Source organism: Oncorhynchus nerka, linkage group LG9b (genome assembly GCF_034236695.1).
Source record: "Oncorhynchus nerka isolate Pitt River linkage group LG9b, Oner_Uvic_2.0, whole genome shotgun sequence".
In the NCBI taxonomy this organism is placed as follows: domain Eukaryota; kingdom Metazoa; phylum Chordata; class Actinopteri; order Salmoniformes; family Salmonidae; genus Oncorhynchus; species Oncorhynchus nerka.
In genome coordinates this window covers 40,226,376-40,248,589 of record NC_088424.1, presented here as the reverse complement: position 1 = coordinate 40,248,589, position 22,214 = coordinate 40,226,376, and the positions used below count along the sequence as shown (strand labels likewise).

At 48.3% G+C, this 22,214-nt stretch overlaps 1 protein-coding gene across 1 annotated transcript in view; it reads left to right on the top strand.

Annotated features, from left to right (window-relative positions):
• kcnab1b (potassium voltage-gated channel subfamily A regulatory beta subunit 1b) overlaps nt 1-22,214 on the top strand; it is a 78,597-nt gene that overhangs the window by 53,087 nt on the left and 3,296 nt on the right. Inside the window, exons 8-13 of the mRNA XM_029643216.2 lie at nt 518-604; nt 18,741-18,826; nt 19,156-19,276; nt 19,574-19,668; nt 19,772-19,892; nt 21,067-21,155. Of these exons, the coding sequence (XP_029499076.1) occupies nt 518-604; nt 18,741-18,826; nt 19,156-19,276; nt 19,574-19,668; nt 19,772-19,892; nt 21,067-21,155 (599 nt within the window). The remainder of the gene's footprint in view (nt 1-517; nt 605-18,740; nt 18,827-19,155; nt 19,277-19,573; nt 19,669-19,771; nt 19,893-21,066; nt 21,156-22,214) is intronic.

Genomic DNA, 22,214 nt, shown 5'->3' with positions numbered 1-22,214 from the left:
GGATGATAGGGACAGAGGGGGGAAAGGTCTCCGACCCTTCTCTCACTTTATCCGAGGCTTGTGGTTTTCTGTATCCGCAGGTTTCTAACATGTGTCCACTTCTTTCTTTCTCTCACTCCCCCCCTCTCTCTCCCCCCCTCACTCCCCCTCTCTCCCTCCCCACCTCAATCCCCCTCTCTCTCTCCCCACCTCACTCCCCCCTCTCTCTCCCCACCACACTCCCCCTCTCTCTCTTTCCACCACACTCCACCTCTCTCTCTTTCCACCCACCCTCCTCCCTCCCCCCTCCTTCCACCCACCCCTCTCCCTCTCCTTCTTTCCACCCACCCTCCTCCCTCTCCCTCTTTCCACCCACCCTCCTCCCTCTCCCTCCTCCCTCTCCCTCCTTCCACCCACCCACCCTCCTCCCTCCCTCTCCCTCCTTCCACCCACCCCCCTCCCTCTCTCTCTTTCCACCCACCCCCTACCTCTCTCTCTTTCCACTCACCCCCCTCCCTCTCCCTCTCTCTGTCCCCAGGTCTGAGGAGCTCCCTACAGAGGATGCAGCTGGAGTACGTGGATGTTGTGTTTGCAAATCGGCCCGACAGCAACACTCCCATGGAGGGTGAGTGACCTGGCAGAGATGGAGTGGGGTCTGAAACTGGGAGGGATGGAGTGGGGTCTGAGACTGGCAAGGATGGAATGGGGGCTGAGACTGGCAGGGATGGAATGGGGGCTGAGACTTGTAGGGATGGAGTGGGGTCTGAGACTGGCAGAGATGAAGTGAGGGCTGAGACTGGCAGGGATGGGAGTGGGGTCTGAGACTGACAGGGATGGAGTGGGGTCTGAGACTGGCAGGGATGGGAGTGGGGTCTGAGACTGACAGGGATGGAGTGGGGTCTGAGACTGGCAGGGATGGAGTGGGGGCTGAGACTGGCAGGGATGGGAGTGGGGTCTGAGACTGGCAGGGATGGGAGTGGGGGCTGAGACTGACAGGGATGGAGTGGGGGCTGAGACTGGCAGGGATGGAGTGGGGTCTGAGACTGGCAGAGATGAAGTGAGGGCTGAGACTGGCAGGGATGGGAGTGGGGTCTGAGACTGACAGGGATGGAGTGGGGTCTGAGACTGGCAGGGATGGAGTGGGGTCTGAGACTGGCAGAGATGGAGTGGGGGCTGAGACTGACAGGGATGGAGTGGGGTCTGAGACTGGCAGAGATGGAGTGGGGGCTGAGACTGACAGGGATGGAGTGGGGGCTGAGACTGACAGGGATGGAGTGGGGTCTGACACTGGCAGGGATGGAGTGGGGTCTGAGACTGGCAGAGATGGAGTGGGGGCTGAGACTTGCAGGGATGGAGTGGGGTCTGAGACTGGCAAGGATGGAGTGGGGTCTGAGACTGGCAGGGATGGAGTGGGGTCTGGGACTGACGGGGCTGGAGTGGGGGCTGAGACTGGCGGGGATGGAGTGGGGTCTGAGACTGGCAGGGATGGAGTGGGGTCTGAGACTGGCAGTGATGGAGTGGGGGCTGAGACTGGCAGGGATGGAGTGGGGTCTGAAACTGGCAGGGATGGAGTGGGGTCTGAGACTGGCAGGGATGGAGTGGGGTCTGAGAGTGACGGGGATGGAGTGGGGTCTGGGACTGGCGGGATGGAGTGGGGGCTGAGACTGGCGGGGATGGAGTGGGGTCTGAGACTGGCAGGGATGGAGTGGGGTCTGAGACTGGCGGGGATGGAGTGGGGTCTGAGACTGGCAGAGATGGAGTGGGGGCTGGGACTGGCGGGGATGGAGTGGGGGCTGAGACTGGCAGGGATGGAGTGGGGGCTGAGACTGGCAGGGATGGAGTGGGGTCTGAGACTGGCAGGGATGGAGTGGGGTCTGAGACTGGCAGGGATGGAGTGGGGTCTGAGACTGGCAGAGATGGAGTGGGGGCTGGGACTGGCGGGGATGGAGTGGGGTCTGAGACTGGCAGGGATGGAGTGGGGTCTGAGACTGGCAGGGATGGAGTGGGGTCTGACACTGGCAGGGATGGAGTGGGGTCTGAGACTGGCAGAGATGGAGTGGGGGCTGGGACTGGCGGGGATGGAGTGGGGTCTGAGACTGGCAGGGATGGAGTGGGGTCTGAGACTGGCAGGGATGGAGTGGGGGCTGAGACTGGCGGGGATGGAGTGGGGTCTGAGACTGGCGGGGATGGAGTGGGGTCTGAGACTGGCAGAGATGGAGTGGGGTCTGAGACTGGCAGGGATGGAGTGGGGTCTGAGACTGGCGGGGATGGAGTGGGGGCTGAGACCGGCGGGGATGGAGTGGGGTCTGAGACTGGCGGGGATGGAGTGGGGTCTGAGACTGGCAGAGATGGAGTGGGGTCTGAGACTGGCAGAGATGGAGTGGGGTCTGAGACTGGCAGGGATGGAGTGGGGTGTGAGACTGGCAGAGATGGAGTGGGGGCTGGGACTGGCAGGGATGGAGTGGGGGCTGAGACTGGCAGGGATGGAGTGGGGGCTGAGACTGGCAGGGATGGAGTGGGGGCTGGGACTGGCAGGGATGGAGTGGGGTCTGAGACTGGCAGGGATGGAGTGGAGTCTGAGACTGGCAGGGATGGAGTGGGGTCTGAGACTGGCAGAGATGGAGTGGGGGCTGGGACTGGCGAGGATGGAGTGGGGTCTGAGACTGGCAGGGATGGAGTGGGGTCTGAGACTGGCAGGGATGGAGTGGGGTCTGAGACTGGCAGAGATGGAGTGAGGTCTGAGACTGGCAGGGATGGAGTGGGGTCTGACTCTGGCAGGGATGGAGTGGGGGCTGAGACCGGCGGGGATGGAGTGGGGGCTGGGACTGGCAGGGATGGAGTGGGGGCTGAGACTGGCAGGGATGGAGTGGGGGCTGGGACTGGCAGGGATGGAGTGGGGGCTGAGACTGGCAGGGATGGAGTGGGGTCTGAGACTGGCAGAGATGGAGTGGGGGCTGGGACTGGCGAGGATGGAGTGGGGTCTGAGACTGGCAGGGATGGAATGGGGTCTGAGACTGGCAGGGATGGAGTGGGGTCTGAGACTGGCAGAGATGGAGTGGGGTCTGAGACTGGCAGGGATGGAGTGGGGTCTGACTCTGGCAGGGATGGAGTGGGGGCTGAGACCGGCGGGGATGGAGTGGGGGCTGGGACTGGCAGGGATGGAGTGGGGGCTGAGACTGGCAGGGATGGAGTGGGGGCTGGGACTGGCAGGGATGGAGTGGGGGCTGAGACTGGCAGGGATGGAGTGGGGGCTGAGACTGGCAGGGATGGAGTGATGGATGGTATTGTGGTTGGTTTACTTTGGCACTCATTTTGTTTTGCTTGCACACACAGACATTCACATGCACAAGCAAACAAACACAGGCATGTACACACACTCCGTGTCTGTCTGTCCGAGTGGATCACACAGTTAACTAGCTAGGGATTCCACATTGACTACATTTCTCTATAACCCCCTTCTCTTTCTTGGAGTGAACCTACTGTTCTGTCTATGCTCTGATCCTTCTCTCTCCCTCAGCCCCAAACAAGCCACCAGGGGGCCAGAACAATCTGTCATACTTACAGTACACAGCATGAGCCTGTCACCCAGAGTCGCTGATGATTGTGAGACGGGCCCTACGGCAGAAATGTTCTAAAAAAGATCGCTAGACTGTCTTTGCCCTACAGCCAACACCAGACAATGCTGTCTCATCAGATGTACCCACACCATACCAGATACAATACTCATAGATTGGCTGATTGAGAGACAGACATGGAAGGATAGGTGAGCAGGGCAGTGAGAGGACAGACGGAAAGACAGACAGACGCCCACATATACTTTCTCTCGCACACACCCTCAGCTGTGGTACCATAGGCCATATTATCACTGCTTTTCAATACTAACACATTGACTGAATCATTAGATTATCACTGCCTTTCAATACTAACACATTGACTGAATCACTAGATTATCACTGCCTTTCAATACTAACACATTGACTGAATCACTAGATTATCACTGCCTTTCAATACTAACACAGTGACTGAATCACTAGATTATCACTGCCTTTCAATACTAACACATTGACTGAATCACTAGATTATCACTGCCTTTCAATACTAACACATTGACTGAATCACTAGATTATCACTGCCTTTCAATACTAACACATTGACTGAATCACTAGATTATCACTGTCTTTCAATACTAACACATTGACTGATTCACTACATGTATCATGGTTCTACATCATGTGATATTCATCACTACAGTAAAGTAAATTGCTGTCATCAATCACCATATAGAAGGTCTGTCTCCTTAATCAGCTGTTGAAGCAAAACAAGGTGATTCACCCATAAAATCCACAGGATTACTGTAAATCACATGAAACAGGTTAACCCACTATCTACACACTGGCCTACCCTCCCAACACATGAAACAGGTTAACCCACACACTGGCCTCCCCTCCCAACACATGAAACAGGTTAACCCACTATCTACACACTGGCCTACCCTCCCAACACATGAAACAGGTTAACCCACTATCTACACACTGGCCTCCCCTCCCAACACATGAAACAGGTTAACCCACTATCTACACACTGGCCTCCCCTCCCAACACATGAAACAGGTTAACCCACTATCTACACACTGGCCTCCCCTCCCAACACATGAAACAGGTTAACCCACTATTTATACACTGGCCTCCCCTCCCAACACATGAAACAGGTTAACCCACTATTTATACACTGGCCTCCCCTCCCAACACATGAAACAGGTTAACCCACTATCTACACACTGGCCTCCCCTCCCAACACATGAAACAGGTTAACCCACTATTTATACACTGGCCTCCCCTCCCAACACATGAAACAGGTTAACCCACTATCTACACACTGGCCTACCCTCCCAACACATGAAATAGGTTAACCCACTATCTACACACTGGCCTCCCTCTCAACACATGAAACAGGTTAACCCACTATTTATACACTGGCCTCCCCTCCCAACACATGAAACAGGTTAACCCACTATCTACACACTGGCCTCCCCTCCCAACACATGAAACAGGTTAACCCACTATTTATACACTGGCCTCCCCTCCCAACACATGAAACAGGTTAACCCACTATCTACACACTGGCCTCCCCTCCCAACACATGAAACAGGTTAACCCACTATTTATACACTGGCCTCCCCTCCCAACACATGAAACAGGTTAACCCACACACTGGCCTCCCCTCCCAACACATGAAACAGGTTAACCCACTATCTACACACTGGCCTCCCCTCCCAATACATGAAACCGGTTAACCCACTATCTACACACTGGCCTCCCCTCCCAACACATGAAACAGGTTAACCCACTATCTACACACTGGCCTCCCCTCCCAACACATGAAACAGGTTAACCCACTATCTACACACTGGCCTCCCCTCCCAACACATGAAACAGGTTAACCCACTATCTACACACTGGCCTCCCCTCCCAACACATGAAACAGGTTAACCCACTATCTACACACTGGCCTCCCCTCCCAACACATGAAACAGGTTAACCCACTATCTACACACTGGCCTCCCCTCCCAACACATGAAACAGGTTAACCCACTATCTACACACTGGCCTCCCCTCCCAACACATGAAACAGGTTAACCCACTATTTATACACTGGCCTCCCCTCCCAACACATGAAACAGGTTAACCCACTATTTATACACTGGCCTCCCCTCCCAACACATGAAACAGGTTAACCCACTATTTATACACTGGCCTCCACTCCCAACACATGAAACAGGTTAACCCACTATCTACACACTGGCCTCCCCTCCCAACACATGAAACAGGTTAACCCACTATCTACACACTGGCCTCCCCTCCCAACACATGAAACAGGTTAACATGACTCTTAATTCATTTTAGGAGATAACCCTCAGGTTTTCTGTAGATTGGTCAATATTAGTGGGGGTTCTTCTGAGCTTTAAACGTCAAGAGCTTCGTTCTATATATGGTACAGGAGGCTCGAGTTGTTGTTAGCAGCGAATAATTACATGAGATTGTGAGAGATTTCTGTATGCCTAATGAAATCCCCATGGATGATATTATTCAGGGGGGAATGTGCTGATTTCTTTTGAGTGAATCTATTTATTTTCTAATTGTTATTGTATTTATATGTCTGTGCCAGTGTGTGTGTGTGTGCGTGCGTGCGTGCGTGCGTGCGTGCGTGCGTGCGTGCGTGCGCGCGTGTGTGTGTGTGTGTGTGTGACTACTCACGTCCCCCTGGGGGTTGGCTAGGTGAGGTCATTCGTAAAAAGTATATTTTTGTTACTATCATTCTCTCCTCCTTTCTTTCACTCTTCTATTCTTCTCTTCCATATAACATATACATCTACATATATATATAGATATAGATATACCTCCACATATATATACATATATACACATACATATATACATATATATACATATATATACAGATATACAGTGGGGCAAAAAAGTATTTAGTCAGCCACCAATTGTGCAAGTTCTCCCACTTAAAAAGATGAGAGTAATTTTCATCATTAGGTACACTTCAACTATGACAGACAAAATGAGAAAAAAAAATCCAGAAAATCACATTGTAGGATTTTTTATGAATTTATTTGCAAATTATGGTGGAAAATAAGTATTTGTTCACCTACAAACAAGCAAGATTTCTGGCTCTCACAGACTTGTAACTTCTTCTTTAAGAGGCTCCTCTGTCCTCCACTCGTTACCTGTATTAATGGCACCTGTTTGAACTTGTTATCAGTATAAAAGACACCTGTCCACAACCTCAAACAGTCACACTCCAAACTCCAGTATGGCCAAGACCAAAGAGCTGTCAAAGGACACCAGAAACAAAATTGTAGACCTGCACCAGGCTGGGAAGACTGAATCTGCAATAAGTAAGCAGCTTGGTTTGAAGAAATCAACTGTGGGAGCAATTATTAGGAAATGGAAGACATACAAGACCACTGATAATCTCCCTCGATCTGGGGCTCCACGCAAGATCTCACCCCGTGGGGTCAAAATTATCACAAGAACGGTGAGCAGAAATCCCAGAACCACACGGGGGGACCTAGTGAATGACCTGCAGAGAGCTGGGACCAAAGTAACAAAGCCTACCATCAGTAACACACTACGCCGCCAGGGACTCAAATCCTGCAGTGCCAGACGTGTCCCCCTGCTTAAGCCAGTACATGTCCAGGCCCGTCTGAAGTTTGCTAGAGAGCATTTGGATGATCCAGAAGAAGATTGGGAGAAAGTCATATGGTCAGATGAAACTCAACTCGTCGTATTTGGAGGACAAAGAATGTTGAGTTGCATCCAAAGAACACCATACCTACTGTGAAGCATGGGGGTGGAAACATCATGCTTTGGGGCTGTTTTTCTGCAAAGGGACCAGGACGACTGATCCGTGTAAAGGAAAGAATGAATGGGGCCATGTATCGTGAGATTTTGAGTGAAAACCTCCTTCTATCAGCAAGGGCATTGAAGATGAAACGTGGCTGGGTCTTTCAGCATGACAATGATCCCAAACACACCGCCCGGGCAACGAAGGAGTGGCTTCGTAAGAAGCATTTTAAGGTCCTGGAGTGGCCTAGCCAGTCTCCAGATCTCAACCCCATAGAAAATCTTTGGAGGGAGTTGAAAGTCCGTGTTGCCCAGCAACAGCCCCAAAAATTCACTGCTCTAGAGGAGATCTGCATGGAGGAGTGGGCCAAAATACTAGCAACAGTGTGTGAAAACCTTGTAAAGACTTACAGAAAACGTTTGACCTCTGTCATTGCCAACAAAGGGTGTATAACAAAGTATTGAGATAAACTTTTGTTATTGACCAAATTTTTATTTTCCACCACAATTTGCAAATAAATTCATTAAAAATCCTACAATTTGTTTTCTCATATTGTCTGTCATAGTTGAAGTGTACCTATGATGAAAATTACAGGCCTCTCTCATCTTTTTAAGTGGGAGAACTTGCACAATTGGTGGCTGACTAAATACTTTTTGCCCCACTGTACATCTACATATATACATCTACATATATATAGATATATACATCTACAGTAGGCAGAGCGGAGTCAAAGGGCAACACACGTCATTAATATCAAACCTGCCACAAACCCCTCGGACACTGCCAATAGCATGGTCCGAGTGATACATTGCGAATGATGAAGAACTGGACTGGACAAAGAAGTCTGCAGTGATAGATCAGACGTGGGAGAAATTTTCAGCTACTGTTGGAAGACCAATAGAAAATGCTTTGTTGTTATTTAAAACCAGTGTGTTTCAGCATCACAGCCTTCATCATGAGGATACCAACAGCCTCCTGCACAGTACGCTACTCCTGTAGTATGTATCACTATGGAACTGGTAGTCTAGTAAGAGATCAAATATATGTGTTTACACGGATCGCTCTTCAAATCAAATTTTATTTGTCACATACACATGGTTAGCAGATGTTAATGCGAGTGTAGCGAAATGCTTGTGCTTCTAGTTCCGACAATGCAGTAATAACCAACAAGTAATCTAACTAACAATTCCAAAACTACTGTCTTATACACAGTGTAAGGGGATAAAGAATATGTACATAAAGATATATGAATGAGTGATGGTACAGAGCGGCATAGGCAAGATACAGTAGATGGTATCCAGTACAGTATATACATATGAGGTGAGTATGTAAACAAAGTGGCATGGTTAAAGTGGCTAGTGATACATGTATTACATAAGGATGCAGTCAATGATATAGAGTACAGTATATACGTATGCATATGAGATGAATAATGTAGGGTATGTAACATTATATTAGGTAGCATTGTTTAAAGTAGCTAGTGATATATTTTACATCATTTCCCATCAATTCCCATTATTAAAGTGGCTGGAGTTGAGTCAGTGTCAGTGTGTTGGCAGCAGCCACTCAATGTTAGTGGTGGCTGTTTAACAGTCTGATGGCCTTGAGATAGAAGCTGTTTTTCAGTCTCTCGGTCCCAGCTTTGATGCACCTGTACTGACCTCGCCTTCTGGATGATAGCGGGGTGAACAGGCAGTGGCTCGGGTGGTTGTTGTCCTTGATGATCTTTATGGCCTTCCTGTAACATCGGGTGGTGTAGGTGTCCTGGAGGGCAGGTAGTTTGCCCCCGGTGATGCGTTGTGCAGACCTCACTACCCTCTGGAGAGCCTTACAGTTGTGGACGGAGCAGTTGCCGTACCAGGCGGTGATACAGCCCGCCAGGATGCTCTCGATTGTGCATCTGTAGAAGTTTGTGAGTGCTTTTGGTGACAAGCCGAATTTCTTCAGCCTCCTGAGGTTGAAGAGGCGCTGCTGCGCCTTCTTCACGATGCTGTCTGTGTGAGTGGACCAATTCAGTTTGTCTGTGATGTGTATGCCGAGGAACTTAAAACTTACTACCCTCTCCACTACTGTTCCATCGATGTGGATAGGGGGGTGTTCCCTCTGCTGTTTCCTGAAGTCCACAATCATCTCCTTAGTTTTGTTGACGTTGAGTGTGAGGTTATTTTCCTGACACCACACTCCGAGGGCCCTCACCTCCTCCCTGTAGGCCGTCTCGTCGTTGTTGGTAATCAAGCCTACCACTGTTGTGTCGTCCACAAACTTGATGATTGAGTTGGAGGCGTGCGTGGCCACGCAGTCGTGGGTGAACAGGGAGTACAGGAGAGGGCTCGGTACGCACCCTTGTGGGGCCCCAGTGTTGAGGATCAGCGGGGTGGAGATGTTGTTGCCTACCCTCACCACCTGGGGGCGGCCCGTCAGGAAGTCCAGTACCCAGTTGCACAGGGCGGGGTCGAGACCCAGGGTCTCGAGCTTGATGACGAGCTTGGAGGGTACTATGGTGTTGAATGCCGAGCTGTAGTCGATGAACAGCATTCTCACATAGGTATTCCTCTTGTCCAGGTGGGTTAGGGCAGTGTGCAGTGTGGTTGAGATTGCATCGTCTGTGGACCTATTTGGGCGGTAAGCAAATTGGAGTGGGTCTAGGGTGTCAGGTAGGGTGGAGGTGATATGGTCCTTGACTAGTCTCTCAAAGCACTTCATGATGACGGAAGTGAGTGCTACGGGCGGTAGTCGTTTAGCTCAGTTACCTTACCTTTCTTGGGAACAGGAACAATGGTGGCCCTCTTGAAGCATGTGGGAACAGCAGACTGGTATAGGGATTGATTGAATATGTCCGTAAACACACCGGCCAGCTGGTCTGCGCATGCTCTGAGGGCGCGGCTGGGGATGCCGTCTGGGCCTGCAGCCTTGCGAGGGTTAACACGTTTAAATGTTTTACTCACCTCGGCTGCAGTGAAGGAGAGTCCGCATGTTTTCGTTGCAGGCCGTGTCAGTGGCACTGTATTGTCCTCAAAGCGGGCAAAAAAGTTATTTAGTCTGCCTGGGAGCAAGACATCCTGGTCCGTGACTGGGCTGGTTTTCTTCTTGTAGTCCGTGATTGACTGTAGACCCTGCCACATACCTCTTGTGTCTGAGCCGTTGAATTGAGATTCTACTTTGTCTCTATACTGACGCTTAGCTTGTTTGATAGCCTTGCGGAGGGAATAGCTGCACTGTTTGTATTCGGTCATGTTACCAGTCAGCATGCCCTGATTAAAAGCAGTTGTTCGTGCTTTCAGTTTCACGCGAATGCTGCCATCAATCCACGGTTTCTGGTTAGGGAATGTTTTAATCGTTGCTATGGGAACGACATCTTCAACGCACGTTCAACGCACGTTCTAATGAACTCGCACACCGAATCAGCGTATTCGTCAATGTTGTTATCTGACGCAATACGAAACATATCCCAGTCCACGTGATGGAAGCAGTCTTGGAGTGTGGAATCAGCTTGGTCGGACCAGCGTTGGACAGACCTCAGCGTGGGAGCTACTTGTTTTAGTGTCTGTCTGTAGGCAGGGATCAACAAAATGGAGTCGTGGTCAGCTTTTCCGAAAGGAGGGCGGGGCAGGGCCTTATATGCGTCGCGGAAGTTAGAGTAACAATGATCCAAGGTTTTTCCAGCCCTGGTTGCGCAATCGATATGCTGATACAATTTAGGGAGTCTTGTTTTCAGATTAGCCTTGTTAAAATCCCCAGCTACAATGAATGCAGCCTCAGGATGTATGGTTTCCAGTTTGCAAAGAGTCAAATAAAGTTTGTTCAGAGCCATCGATGTGTCTGCTTGGGGGGGAATATATACGGCTGTGATTATAATCGAAGAGAATTCTCTTCTCGTGCACCTATGAATTTAAGACAGTATTAACACAATATTAACAGGGCCACAAATGGAAACACAAACAGATAAAGATGAAGAGACAGTCAGACAGGCTGACAGGTTGACAATTTGACAGGTTGACAGGCTGACTGTCAGACAGGCAGATAGGTTAACACGTTGACAGGCAGACAGGCTGACTGTCAGACAGGCTGACAGGCAGATAGGATGACAGGCAGATTGGCTAACAGGTTGACAGGCAGACAGGTTAACAGGTTGACAGGCAGACAGGTTAACAGGTTGACAAGCAGACAGGTTAACAGGTTGACAGGCAGACAGGTTTACAGGCGGACAGGTTGACTCATCAAAAGAAGCATAAACAGGGTTTTTATCCATCCATCTATCCCTCTTTTTCCACCCACCCACCCACCCTCCATCCCTCCATCCCTCCCTCCCTCAGCAGCACAAATAAAACCATATTTTCAGTCCTCTAAACATATCCAATAAATTCACAACACTGTGTATGGAGCCTCTGTATCTATATTCCTGTATCTGTCTGCCCTGGCTTAGTCATTCAGAGAGAGAGATGAGGGGGAGAGAGGTTGAGTTAGATAGAAGGGTAGAGGGTGGAGTCATTCAGAGAGAGAGATGAGGGGGAGAGAGGTTGAGATAGAAAGAAGGGTGGAGTCATTCAGAGAGAGAGATGAGAGGTTGAGATAGATAGAAAGAGATAGAAAGAAGGGTAGAGGGTGGGTTCCAAGAGAAAGAAAGAGAGACAAATGTGTCCACAAGTGCCTGGAGTGAGGTGTCTGTCCTTGGTTTGTCCTCCTATAAGCCACAGAAGTTGCCAGGCAGGATAGATGCCTCAGTCCCTGTCTCAACCCAGCTTTATTGTGATGGCTTACTGCAGTAGGAATCTCAAGGACAGGCGTCTCGCTCTGTTCACAAACACCTGCGTGGAAGGATAAGGCTTAAACTGTCACAGATTCCCCCGGTACTGCTGCTCATTCCCTTCTAGGCGTCACTGAACTGGATCATTACCACCGACCCCGGACTGTCTTCTCTCATTACGCACACCTGGTTCCCATTCCCCCTGATTAGTATGTGTAGATATGTGCCCTCTGTTCTCCTTGGTCCTTGTTGATTATTGTTCCATGTCCATTGGTCTTGTGAGTACCTGTGCTCTGTTCTATCGCCTTGTGTGTTACCGTGTTAGTGTGTACTTGTTACCGGTCTCGTCCCGTGTATTGTTGTTACGGGTCTCGTCCCATGTATTGTTGTAACGGGTCTCGTCCCGTGTATTGTTGTAACGGGTCTCATCCCGTGTATTGTTGTAACAGGTCTCGTCCCGTGTATTGTTGTAACGGGTCTCGTCCCGTGTATTGTTGTAACGGGTCTCATCCCGTGTATTGTTGTAACAGGTCTCGTCCCGTGTATTGTTGTAACGGGTCTCGTCCCGTGTATTGTTGTAACGGGTCTCATCCCGTGTATTGTTGTAACAGGTCTCGTCCCGTGTATTGTTATTACGGGTCTCATCCCGTGTATTGTTGTTACGGGTCTCGTCCCGTGTATTGTTGTAACGGGTCTCGTCCGGTGTATTGTTGTTACGGGTCTCGTCCCGTGTATTGTATTGTTGGTACGGGTCTCGTCCCGTGTATTGTTATTACGGATCTCGTCCCGTGTATTGTTGTAACGGGTCTCGTCCCGTGTATTGTTGTTACGGGTCTCGTCCCATGTATTGTTATTACGGGTCTCGTCCCGTGTATTGTTGTAACGGGTCTCGTCCCGTGTATTGTTGTAACGGGTCTCGTCCCGTGTATTGTTGTTACGGGTCTCGTCCCGTGTATTGTTGTAACGGGTCTCGTCCCGTGTATTGTTGTTACGGGTCTTGTCCCGTGTATTGTTGTTACGGGTCTCGTCCCGTGTATTGTATTGTTGTTACGGGTCTCGTCCCGTGTATTGTTGTTACGGGTCTCGTCCCGTGTATTGTATTGTTGTTACGGGTCTCGTCCCGTGTATTGTTGTTACGGGTCTCGTCCCGTGTATTGTTATTACGGGTCTCGTCCCGTGTATTGTTGTAACGGGTCTCGTCCCGTGTATTGTCATTACGGGTCTCATCTCGTGTATTGTTATTACGGGTCTCGTCCCGTGTATTGTTGTTACGGGTCTCGTCCCGTGTATTGTTGTAACGGGTCTCGTCCCGTGTATTGTTGTTACGGGTCTCGTCCCGTGTATTGTATTGTTATTACGGGTCTCGTCCCGTGTATTGTTATTACGGGTCTCGTCCCGTGTATTGTTGTAATGGGTCTCGTCCCGTGTATTGTTGTTACGGGTCTCGTCCCGTGTATTGTTGTAACGGGTCTCGTCCCGTGTATTGTTGTTACGGGTCTCGTCCCGTGTATTGTATTGTTATTACGGGTCTCGTCCCGTGTATTGTTATTACGGGTCTCGTCCGTATTGTTGTAATGGGTCTCGCCCCGTGTATTGTTGTTACGGGTCTCGTCCCGTGTATTGTCGTTGGTCTCGTCCGTGTATTGTTGTAACGGGTCTCGTCCGTGTATTGTTATTCTGGTCGTCCGTGTATTGTTGTTACGGGTCTCGTCCCGTATATTGTTGTTACGGGTCTCGTCCCGTGTATTGTTGTAACGGGTCTCGTCCCGTATATTGTTGTTACGGGTCTCGTCCCGTGTATTGTTGTTACGGGTCTCGTCCCGTGTATTGTTGTAACGGGTCCCGTTTATTGTTATTACGGGTCTCGTCCCGTGTATTGTTGTAACGGGTCTCGTCCGGTGTATTGTTGTTACGGGTCTCGTCCCGTGTATTGTTGTAACGGGTCTCGTCCGTGTATTGTTATTCGGGTCGTCCCGTGTATTGTTGTTACGGGTCTCGTCCCGTGTATTGTTATTCGGGTCTCGTCCCGTGTATTGTTGTTACGGGTCGTCCGTGTATTGTTATTACGGGTCTCGTCCGTGTATTGTTGTTACGGGTCTCGTCCCGTGTATTGTTGTTACGGGTCTCGTCCGTGTATTGTTGTAACGGGTCTCGTCCGTGTATTGTTGTTACGGGTCTCGTCCGTGTATTGTTATTACGGGTCTCGTCCCGTGTATTGTTATTACGGGTCTCGTCCCGTGTATTGTTGTAACGGGTCTCGTCCCATGTATTGTTATTATGGGTCTCGTCCCGTGTATTGTTGTTACGGGTCTCGTCCCGTGTATTGTTGTTACGGGTCTCGTCCCGTGTATTGTTGTTACGGGTCTCGTCCCGTATATTGTTGTTACGGGTCTCGTCCCGTGTATTGTTGTAACGGGTCTCGTCCCGTATATTGTTGTTACGGGTCTCGTCCCGTGTATTGTTGTTACGGGTCGTCCGTGTATTGTTGTAACGGGTCCGTTTATTGTTATTACGGGTCTCGTCCGTGTATTGTTGTAACGGGTCTCGTCCGGTGTATTGTTGTTACGGGTCTCGCCCCGTGTATTGTTGTAACGGGTCGTCCGTGTATTGTTATTCGGGTCGTCCGTGTATTGTTATTTACGGGTCTCGTCCCGTGTATTGTTGTTACGGGTCTCGTCCCGTGTATTGTTGTTACGGGTCTCGTCCCGTGTATTGTTATTACGGGTCTCGTCCCGTGTATTGTTGTTACGGGTCTCGTCCCGTGTATTGTTGTTACGGGTCTCGTCCCGTGTATTGTTGTAACGGGTCCCGTTTATTGTTATTACGGGTCTCGTCCCGTGTATTGTTGTAACGGGTCTCGTCCGGTGTATTGTTGTTACGGGTCTCGTCCCGTGTATTGTTGTAACGGGTCTCGTCCCGTGTATTGTTGTTACGGGTCTCGTCCCGTGTATTGTTGTTACGGGTCTCGTCCCGTGTATTGTTGTTACGGGTCTCGTCCCGTGTATTGTTATTACGGGTCTCGTCCCGTGTATTGTTATTACGGGTCTCGTCCGTGTATTGTTATTACGGGTCTCGTCCCGTGTATTGTTGTTACGGGTCTCGTCCGTGTATTGTTGTTACGGGTCGTCCGTGTATTGTTGTAACGGGTCGTCCGTGTATTGTTGTTACGGGTCTCGTCCCGTGTATTGTTATTACGGGTCTCGTCCCGTGTATTGTTATTACGGGTCTCGTCCCGTGTATTGTTGTAACGGGTCTCGTCCCATGTATTGTTATTATGGGTCTCGTCCCGTGTATTGTTGTTACGGGTCTCGTCCGTGTATTGTTATTACGGGTCTCGTCCGTGTATTGTTGTTACGGGTCGTCCGTGTATTGTTGTTACGGGTCTCGTCCCCGTGTATTATTGTTACGGGTCTCGTCCCGTGTATTGTTATTACGGGTCTCGTCCCGTGTATTGTTATTACGGGTCTCGTCCCGTGTATTGTTGTTACGGGTCTCGTCCCGTGTATTGTTGTTACGGGTCTCGTCCCGTGTATTGTTGTAACGGGTCTCGTCCCGTGTATTGTTGTTACGGGTCTCGTCCCGTGTATTGTTGTAACGGGTCTCGTCCTGTGTATTGTTGTAACGGGTCTCGTCCCGTGTATTGTATTGTTGTTACGGGTCTCGTCCCGTGTATTGTTATTACGGGTCTCGTCCCGTGTATTGTTGTTACGGGTCTCGTCCCGTGTATTGTTGTTACGGGTCTCGTCCCGTGTATTGTTGTAACGGGTCTCGTCCTGTGTATTGTTGTAACGGGTCCCGTGTATTGTTGTTACGGGTCTCGTCCCATGTATTTATTAGAGGTTTACATCTTGCTCTTTGTTTGGGTTATATATAAATATATATGTGTGTGTTTGTTTTGGAGCTTCGGCCCCGTCATGTTCATGGCCTACGCTATTTTGGGTAGTGTCATAAAAAAAATATTTTCGTATTCTTGCGCCTGTTTCCAATCATTATACAACGTGACATAAACACAGCACAGTGTTTATCAGTGGGGTGTTAGACAGCAAACAAGCAAACAAACTCACACATACAGGCACAGGCAAACACACACACGCAAACACACACACATGCTCAAACACACATAGATTCACACACAGAGACAAACAAACAAATTAAATACACACACCTCAAACCCACTCATCCTTCTGCTTTTGCTAAATACCAATATTTGTCTGCCCTCTGCCCACAGTGTACACAGCAAGCAATCCGTTAACATGAGATATACCCCCCAGCCAGGCCTGGGGTTGGAAAGTAATGACTTGCTGGAACTTTTGAGCCTTAGGGCAGGCCACTGAAAAGGGCACTGTTGTGAAAGAGGGCATATGAAGTGTTGTTTTGTGAGTGTACATCAGGCTACTCTGTTGCTATGGGTATAGGCATTGGTAATCTACCATTACCTTGGAAGCTCAGGTGAACCATTGGTTAAGAATTCATAGAATTTGATGACCAACACACGCCCCCAGCAATCTCTCCATCTCTTTCAGTCTTTTTATCTTTCTCTGTTTCCCTCCGCCTCTCTCTCTTTCCCTCTCAGAACAAATGTATTGTTGTTCACGCCTGACATGTTCTCCTCTCCACCTCCCACCTGTTTCACCCACACACTCTGGCTCTCTCTGCTGTATGTAAGCTCGCAGAATGAGCTGCTCATGAAAGGGAATCACTCTTTTTTTTTTTTATCCCACTCTGATCTAGGTTCATCTCGCTTTCAACTTCATTAATCTCCCTGTTTTACATTTTATCCTTCAGCATCCTGTTGCAATTGAATTTGTTGATTAGACTACAGGTCTGTAAGGGTATCATTTTATCATCTAAACTCTCTGTGTGATTTCCTTTTCTTCAATATAGGCCTGTTGGGTTGTACTGTGTTATCGTCATGCCAATGTATTCTTGTTTTGGTTAGAGAAAGAAAGAAAGACAGATAAAATAAGAGAGGTAGAGAAGGGCAGAGGGTGGATTAAAAGAGAAAGAAAGAGAGAGATGTACGTTATTGTATAGCTACCAAATTGCACTGCTTGCCAAGCATAATTGCCCCTTGTGGGACATATTAAGTACATGGTATTGAATCACATGTTCCAGAGATTCCGGTCTCTCTTGGTTAGACACCTTGTATCCTTGCATTACTTACTCCCATTAATAAATATCAGCTTTCTGGTGTATCTCCACACCACCATGACCCTGCAGTACCACTCTATACCCTGAGGCCAAACAGAACCGACAAAGGTCCACTACGAGAGACTTCTGCTCCATCATCTGTCATCTCTCTCTCTCTCTCTCTGTCTCTCTGTCTCTCTGTCTCTGTCTCTCTCTCTCTGTCTCTCTCTCTGTCTGTCTCTCTCTCTCTCTCTCTCTCTCTCTCTCTGTCTCTGTCTCTCTCTCTCTCGCTCTCTCTGTCTCTCTCTCTCTCTGTCTCTCTCTCTCGCTCTCTCTCTGTCTCTCTCTGTCTCTCTCTCTCTCTCTCTCTCTCTCTGTCTCTCTCTGTCTCTCTCTGTCTCTCTCTGTCTCTCTCTCTCTCTCTCTCTCTGTCTCTCTCTCTCAGCTGACTGGGTCTTTTCAGTCTGGCACTGCGGCATTTGGCGTTTGGATTAATATTACCTCAGCAATCATTATCTCATATGAAATCTTCCCCTGCACTGGCCATAGAAGGATGGAGGATATATTCTGGGTTTCGTGGAATCCTTTCACCGGTTTCCCTTTTGTTTGTATAGTTTTTTTTAACTCGCCCCTTTAGCAGCAGGCTTGCTTTCAAATGGCTTCTGACTCTAGCCTTTTGAGGGGTTGTTTGGCGATTATTATTCAATGAGACTGAACTGAATGGATTAATTGATGCACTCAGCTGTGGTATTGGAGCTCGGCGGCAATACAGACATGCAGATGGAATTGAAATGGTCCCTTCATTCAAAATGTCTGTGAAAAAGAAGAAAAGATTACTAAAGTGGCGCAGCATCTCAGTCCTAGAGGCATCACTACAGACCCTGGTTTGATTCCAGGTTGTATCACAACCGGCCGTGATTGGGAGTCCCATAGGGCGGCGCACAATTGGTCCAGTGTCGTCCCAGTTAGGGTTTGGCCTGGGGGGGTGGGCTGTCATTTTAAATAAGAATTTGTTCTTAACTGACTTTCCAAGTTAAATAAAAATATATATAATAATAATTAAATATAAATGGGTTTGTTGTTTGCGGTAACTTCTTTGTTGTTCTAATATCCCAAACTGACATGTCAGTTTCAGTTTCACCAATGAAGGATTCTAGCTAACGAGAAGTGATCTTTCTGAGGTTGTAGAAGAAGGAGCTGAGGCGCCCTCTAATGTCTCAGAACTACTCCTACAAGTTAGAGTATCTTCATCCTATCAGGTTTCATCTGTGAGAAGGGACGTTCCACTCAAAACACAACCTTCCATGTACAGATGAATGGACCAATCATATAAGGTTGTTGAACGTTTCTTTAGAACATTATTTCCCCTTATTTTTGCTAAACTCTCTTGACTCCCTTCTTCCAGAATGTGGGAAACAGCAACCTACACCTACACCCCCTCTGTCCCTCCCATATCCCTCCTGTATCCCTCCCGTAACCCTCCCATAACCCTCCCGTAGCTAGCAGGTTTTTAATGTTTTTGTCTCTGCAGAGATTGTGAGGGCGATGACCCATTTGATCAACAATGGCATGTCCATGTACTGGGGGACATCACGATGGTCTGCCATGGAGATTATGGTAAGTAGGCCAATTCTCTCTCAACTTCCCAATACGTCAACTTCATATTCTCTTCAGAAGTCTGTAGACCTGCACGATCTGTCCACATAATTCACTGTAACATGCTTGGGATATAAATGCTTTTGAAGTCTGACATTAGAGAGTAAACAGACATTATAGTGGTTGAAAAGGAGAATGAAGTCTGAAAAGTTCAGGTGCTGTCTGGGAATATCAATACTTTTGAAGTTATGGAAGTTTGGTCTGACATTAACATGAAAAGGTGAACAGAGTCAGCATTGTTCTCACCTTGGTTCTGCCCCTCTTCCCTTCTCCTCTCAATTTATTTTCAGGAAGCGTACTCGGTTGCGCGGCAGTTTAACCTGATCCCTCCGGTGTGTGAGCAGGCTGAGTACCACTTCTTCCAGAGGGACAAGGTGGAGACACAGCTACCTGAGCTCTACCATAAGATAGGCAGGTGTAATTGTAACACCATCTCACAAACTTTTTAGATTTGTCACACTTTGGGACTGCATTCCCAAGTGTCCTATAAACGCCCTTGAAATGCACAACCAGGATCAGACTGGTAACAGACTGTGCTGTAGTAGTTCACCCCAAAATTCAAAGTTTGTCAAAAGTGGTCTGATGTCGAGCTGAGTCAATATTCCAAACTGCAAAAGGTAAACTCTTGATACTTTTGTCCTTCAGTACCATGATAATCTGATGATTACCCTGCCTGTCATGTGACCTAACTCCCATGTGCCATTGCAGGTGTGGGTGTGGTCTCCTGGTCACCTCTAGCCTGTGGAATCATCACTGGGAAGTATGAGAATGGCATCCCAGAATGCTCCAGGGCCTCCATGAAGGTACTGCTCGTATCTGCTTGTCCCAACAACATCTGAGGGGATTTATGAATGTCAGCTTGTTCCTCAGGTGGTGTCTAAAACGGGTCTTCTTCCTCTCTTCCAGCCGTACGCCTGGTTAAAGGATAAGATAGTGAGCGAAGAAGGGAGGAAACAACAGGCCAAGCTGAAGGAGCTCACTACCATCTCTGAAAAGCTGGGCTGCACTCTGCCACAATTAGCTATCGGTAAGATATCAGTAACACAAATGCTGAAAAGACAAAGTGGATGGTTTTCACAAAGCTTAGGCTCAAATAGCGTTTTTATTTTAGTAACAAGTCCTGTTTTTTTTTCCAAGCGAGAAAGTGTCTTGTTTCCACTACTTTCGAGCCTGTAATTGATTTTGTTGATATATTGTATGCCCCTGTGGCATCATTACATATGCTGGAACCTGTGTACCAAAGCCCTCACACATCACTGTAACTTTGACATGAGAGTGGGCTGGTCTTCCTTAGCTCTTCGGAGATTAAACCATTGGTAGGTTTTATTCAGAAGGCCATATTGAGACGGCTCCCATTTAACTTGTGTAACTACATTGTCCAGCAGACAAATGAAAACTATCGCCTGCGTTCACTTGATTGTGCCTTAAGGCCCGAAGAGAAAAAAGCTTTCCAGTTCTCTGCCCCTTACTTGATGTTTTTATTCTATTTAACTGAGCAAGTGAGTTAGGATCAAATTCTTATTTACAATGATGGCCTACCCCAGCCAAACAATGCTGGACCAATTGTGCACCGCCCAATGTGACTCCCAATCATGGCCAGTTGTGATACAGCCTGGAATCAAACCAGGGTCTGTAGCAATACCTCTAGCACTGAGATGCAGTGCCTTAGACCACTGCGCCACTCGGGAGCCCAATCACACGCATGGAACGAGCTTCAAAGGGTGCTGAAATTACAGGCGCTCGTCCCTATCATTTATTTTAAAGAAGGGTTACACACTATGATGCCAAATGAAATGGTGGGGCTGTCAATGTTTTGAACCCTAGTTGCACCACACTTTCCCAAACCATCCTGCTGTTCAATGTGTAGTGCTTTGTGTTTTATTTATATATTTATTATATATTTTATGTTATATGTTATGTTATAAATGTGTCTGCAACTTTGTGTGCTGCTATTTTGACCAGGTATTTTAAGAGATTGTTCATCTCAATGAGACTAACCTGGTAAAACAAAGGTACCCCAAAAAATAGACAAATAACCATGCTGGATGTGGAAGACGACCCTTTACGAGTAATGGAGGGACTACCTCCATAAGGGACTTGTCCAATAACAAACGTACATTTTCTTTTTCCATTGCAAAATGTTTTCCGTTGCATGCCCTGATGAACTCAACCCTGTTACCTCCCCTTCTCTCTGTCTGCAGCCTGGTGTCTGAGAAATGAAGGAGTGAGCTCAGTGCTGCTGGGAACATCCAACCCCATCCAGCTTGCAGAGAATCTGAGGGCCATGGAGGTAAGGAGCTTCTCTCATATAGTTTATTTTTTTCATTAAAGGAAGAAGGACTACCTTGAAGAATACATTTTAAGCTGTTTTAGGCGCAATGCAAAATCGACCCTGAGACTCTATGCCCACAGGAGGTTGGTGGCAGCTTAATTGGGGAGAATGGGCTCATGTTAATGGCTGGAGCGGAATAGGTGGAATGATAACAAAAACATCAAACAAATCAAATCAAACTTTATTTGTCTCATGCGCCGAATACAACAAGTGTAGACCTTACCGTGAAATTCTTACTTTCAAGGCCTTAACCAACAGTAAAGTTCAAGAAGAGTTAAGAAAATATTTACCAAATAAACTAAAGTAAAAAAATACTAAAAAGTAACACAATAACATAACAATAACGAGGCTATATATAGGGGGTACCGGTACCGAGTCAGTGTGCGGGGGTACAGGTTAGAGGTCATTTGTACATGTAGGTTGGGGTGAAGTGACTATGCATAGATAATAAACAGAGAGTAGCAGCAGTGTACAAAACAAATGGAGGAGGGGCGGGGGGGGGTGGTCAATGTAAATAGTGTAAAGCGCTCCAGTACCGCTTGCCGTGCGGTAGCAGAGAAAACAGTCTATGACTTGGGTGACTGGAGTTTCTGACAATTTTATGGGCTTTCCTCTGACACCACTATTATATAAGTCATGGATGGCAGGAAGCTTGGCCCCAGTGATGTACTGGGCCGTACGCACAACCCTCTGTAGCGCCTTACGGTCAGATGCCGAGTAGTTGCCATACCAGGCTGTGATGGAACTGGTCAGGATGCTCTCGATGGTGCAGCTGTAGAACCTTTTGAGGATCTGGGGACCCGTGCCAAATCTTTTCAGTCTCCTGAGGGGGGAAAGGTTTTGTCATGCCCTCTTCACAACTGTCTTGGTGTGTTTGGACCATGATAGATTGTTGGTGATGTGGACATCAAGGAACTTGAAACTCTCGACCCGCTCCACTACAGCCCCCGTTGATGTTAATGGGGGTCTGTTCGGCCTGCCTTTTCCTGTAGTCCACGATCAGCTGCTTTGTCTTAC